The sequence below is a fragment of the Echinops telfairi genome, unplaced genomic scaffold, assembly GCF_000313985.2.
Source record: "Echinops telfairi isolate 266 unplaced genomic scaffold, ASM31398v2 ScPeMD7_7405;HRSCAF=8443, whole genome shotgun sequence".
Taxonomy (NCBI): Eukaryota; Metazoa; Chordata; class Mammalia; order Afrosoricida; family Tenrecidae; genus Echinops; species Echinops telfairi.
Window position 1 is genome coordinate 1,480,533 of NW_022111305.1, and position 3,508 is coordinate 1,484,040.

A 3,508-nucleotide genomic window follows, 5' to 3' on the forward strand; every position below is an offset into this window, starting at 1 on the left:
ATTTATTAAAAATTTCACTGTGACCAGAGAGAACCTTCCCAGGCAACGCCACTGGATGCACTAACTCAGAGAGAGTTGCTTGATGCTCACCTAGAAGGACAAATGCATATTATGAAGCTCTGTCCAGCGGAGCTTTTCCTGTTTTGTTTTGTTTTGAGGTGTGTGGTGGGGAGGGGTACCTCTAGTATATTGAAGGCCGCAAAGGTGCTTATACCGATGTAAAATATATAATGTGCGCTTTCATTTGTCCATTTGCCAAAGTGGTTTATAATCCTATTAGGACATACATCCTTGAAAACGTAACTGAAAAGGCTCATATCAAGAATAATCCAATCAGGCTCATATCAAGAATAATCCAATCCCATTTTCTAGAAAACATGGACATCTGATTGGAGCAGAGCATTCAATATTAAATCTCAATATTCAATATCAACTCTCTTGTAGGTTCTTCATTCATTTACTGATGCTATTTTTGATGAGTGGATGAAAAGGTTTAAGCCTTCTGTTGATGTTTGGCCTCAGGAGCTGGCACCCATTGGTCATAATCGGATGTTTAATATGGTGCCTTTCTTCCCACCGGTTACTAATGAAGAACTCTTTCTAACTGCAGACCAACTGGGCTACACCTACGCCATTGACCTGACAGGTAACTAATATAGTTTCTCAATAGGGTGATTCCCTTATATTCCCCAGGAGCTCAGTTCCTTCATTTCTCTCTCCCTCCCACCGACTCTTTCTCCTTCCTTCTTCCCTTCCTTCCTTCCCTGTGTGCCCTCTCTCCCTCCCCCCTTCTCTTCCCTCTGTCTCTTTCTTTTCCTCACTCCCGTCCTTCAGTTTCTCTTTTGCACATAAGCCATGGCCCTTCGTTGAACACAGTCAGAGCTAGTTAAGTTTGTTGTTCTTTTAAAAGAATACATGCATATAGCAAAAACCAACTTCTTAAACTACCAATTAAACGTCAGCCAGGGCCTGGCAGTCTGCTGTTGTTTAGAGCATTTAGAGACCTTTCTCCATGGAGGGAGTGTATTCTTTACATCAGAGTTGGTGACTCAGGATCAACTGGATTCATTATAAAACTCCTCAAGCCAGAGTGGGAAAAATCAAAATAGTGAGTGTGGCACATAGAGACCGGGACCAGCCAAGTTTAGAGATGATTATTTGAAGGCAAGGGGGCCTGAGTAGTGCATGCAGTTTGCCATTGACTACAACTTAGAGGTTGGCAATTGGAACCCACCCAATGGCCCCACAGAAGAAGAGCCTGGCAAAGTCCTCCTGAGAAGGATACAGTCTGGAAAATCCAAGAGAGCTGTCTATATTCTCGTGAGGCCGCCATGAGTCCCGAGCCGCCGAGCAGCAGCTGACAACAGCAGTGACTGGCAGGGAAACCTGTGACTGAGGTGAGGCAAGAGCAGCACCTTGTGCCTGCAGCACAAAATTGTAGGTGGATGCCAGAAAACACAGTCATCTACCCACGTGATAGTGCAAAAGTAGAGCCAAATAATTAACACCCCCCCAAACAACAACAACAGACATAAGGGATCAGCGATCGCGGTTTTAAATGTAGCCAGGCAGCTGGTGTTTGTCTGTGTTACACTCCAACATTATTGCAGAACCAGACCAGCGTTTCCTTCCAATGAGCGAGGAAACTCCTTCCTCACTGGAGTGTTTATAATGAGGTGGAACTTAGCCTGCCAACAGATTGGACTACATAGGATTTTTAAAGATAGTCTTTGTTGCTGCATGTTACTTTAGAGCTTTTGTTAGCCTTTACCACCTGGTTCAAAATACTCGAAGCCATTTTGATAAGTGGCTATGAATCAAACCCATTGCTGCAGAATTAATTGAAGTTCTCAAGGATTTATCTTGCTTGGATCCATGAGCAATGCTATGGAAGCAAGAACAAGCATGATGGTGGGAAAGGAGGAAGGTAAAAAGAAATAGAGGAAAGATCTAGGATGCAAAGCTATGGATAGAGGTATAAACATAGGTGTGTGCATATGTAAATCCATAAAAATAGAGGTATTGGCTTATGTACATATATTTATATGGCAATACGCTGAGGTAATAGACAGACTTTGGGCCTCTGCTCAAGCCCTGCCTCAAAGCAAAAACAGTTTGTTCTAAAATCCTGGCATTCTGTGATGCTCACCCTCCCGGAACAATCACTGAAGACAAAAATGAGTGCATAAGAAAATGTGGTGAAGAAAGCAGATGGTGCCTGACTATCAAAAGATATAGCATCTGGGGTTTTAAAGGTGTGAAGTTAAACAAGCAGAGAAGCAACAAGCCCACGTGGAAGAAGCACACCGGACTGTGCGATCATGAAGTGTCGGTGGGATCGGGTAATAGGCATCAGAAGATCACAAAAAAAAAAAACCTTATTGTTGAGAACAAGCGGGTTCAGAGCAGAGACTGCAAACCCATCTGTAAAAAAATGGCACATCCCTTCACAGAAAGGTTACAAGGAAGGGATGAGTCAACCAGGGCACAGTATAGCACCCATGAAGCACACGATATTCTTCTGGTTCCTTGAGGCTTCCTTACCCCCGACTATCACGTCCCCAGTCCTGCCTTTCACAATGGGTTAGACCAAGCATGTACACAGGTACAGATAAGAGATAAGAGCTCATGACACATGGAATCCAGGAACATGAATGGGAGTAGCAATACCAGGAGGGTAGAGGGAAGGTAGAGAGAAGAGGGGAGGAAGGGGGAACTGATTGCAGTGATTGACACATAACACCCGCCCCTCCAGGGGTGATAAACAACAGAAACTGTGAGGGAAGGGAGATAGCCGTCAGTGTAAGACAAGAAAATAATAATAATTTATAATTTATCAAGACGCCATGGGGGAGGGGCAGAGGGAGGGAAAAAAGAGGAGCTGATACCAAGGACTCAAATAGAAAGTAAATGCCTAGAAAATAATGACGGCAACATATGAACAAATATGCTTGATACAATTGATGTATGGATTGTTTTAAGAGCTGTAGGAGCCCCCAATAAAATTATCTTTTCATTAAAGAAAAGGAGAGAGAGAAAAAAAACTTTGGGTAAATGTGCTGCACAAGACCTCTTTAATGTATTGAAAGGCTCACCTGTCTTGGGAGAGTGCTTCTTCCAGGTGAGCAGGGGAACACTTTGTCTCACAGACTGTGGACATGTTATCAGGAGAGACCAGTCCCTGGAGAAGGACATCATGCTTGGTGACATAGAGGGACAGCGAAAAGAGGAAGGTCTGTGATGAAATGGATTGACAAGCCATGAACTGATCTAACATGGGTCTACCTATAAGAACAGTTGTGAAGATGGAGCAGGAATGGGCGGAGTTCGCTCTGTTGTCAGAACTGAATCAGTCAGAACTGACTCATGCGCCTAGCGCTAATAGTCCTTAGGGTGCACGCAGTTTGTGCTGAGCGACTAATTGAAAGGCGGTGCTGCAAACTCACTCAATGGAGCCATGGAGGAACGGCCTGGAGATCTGTGTCCTTATCAGTGATCACCAAGAAAC

The 3,508-nt window shown here is 44.0% G+C and overlaps 1 protein-coding gene across 1 annotated transcript in view; it reads left to right on the forward strand.

Moving 5' to 3' along the window:
- The window catches only part of DCT (dopachrome tautomerase), a 51,400-nt gene that overhangs the window by 45,319 nt on the left and 2,573 nt on the right, over positions 1–3,508 (forward strand). The window contains exon 7 of the mRNA XM_004709779.4: positions 445–646. Within this exon, the coding sequence (XP_004709836.1) occupies positions 445–646 (202 nt within the window). The remainder of the gene's footprint in view (positions 1–444; positions 647–3,508) is intronic.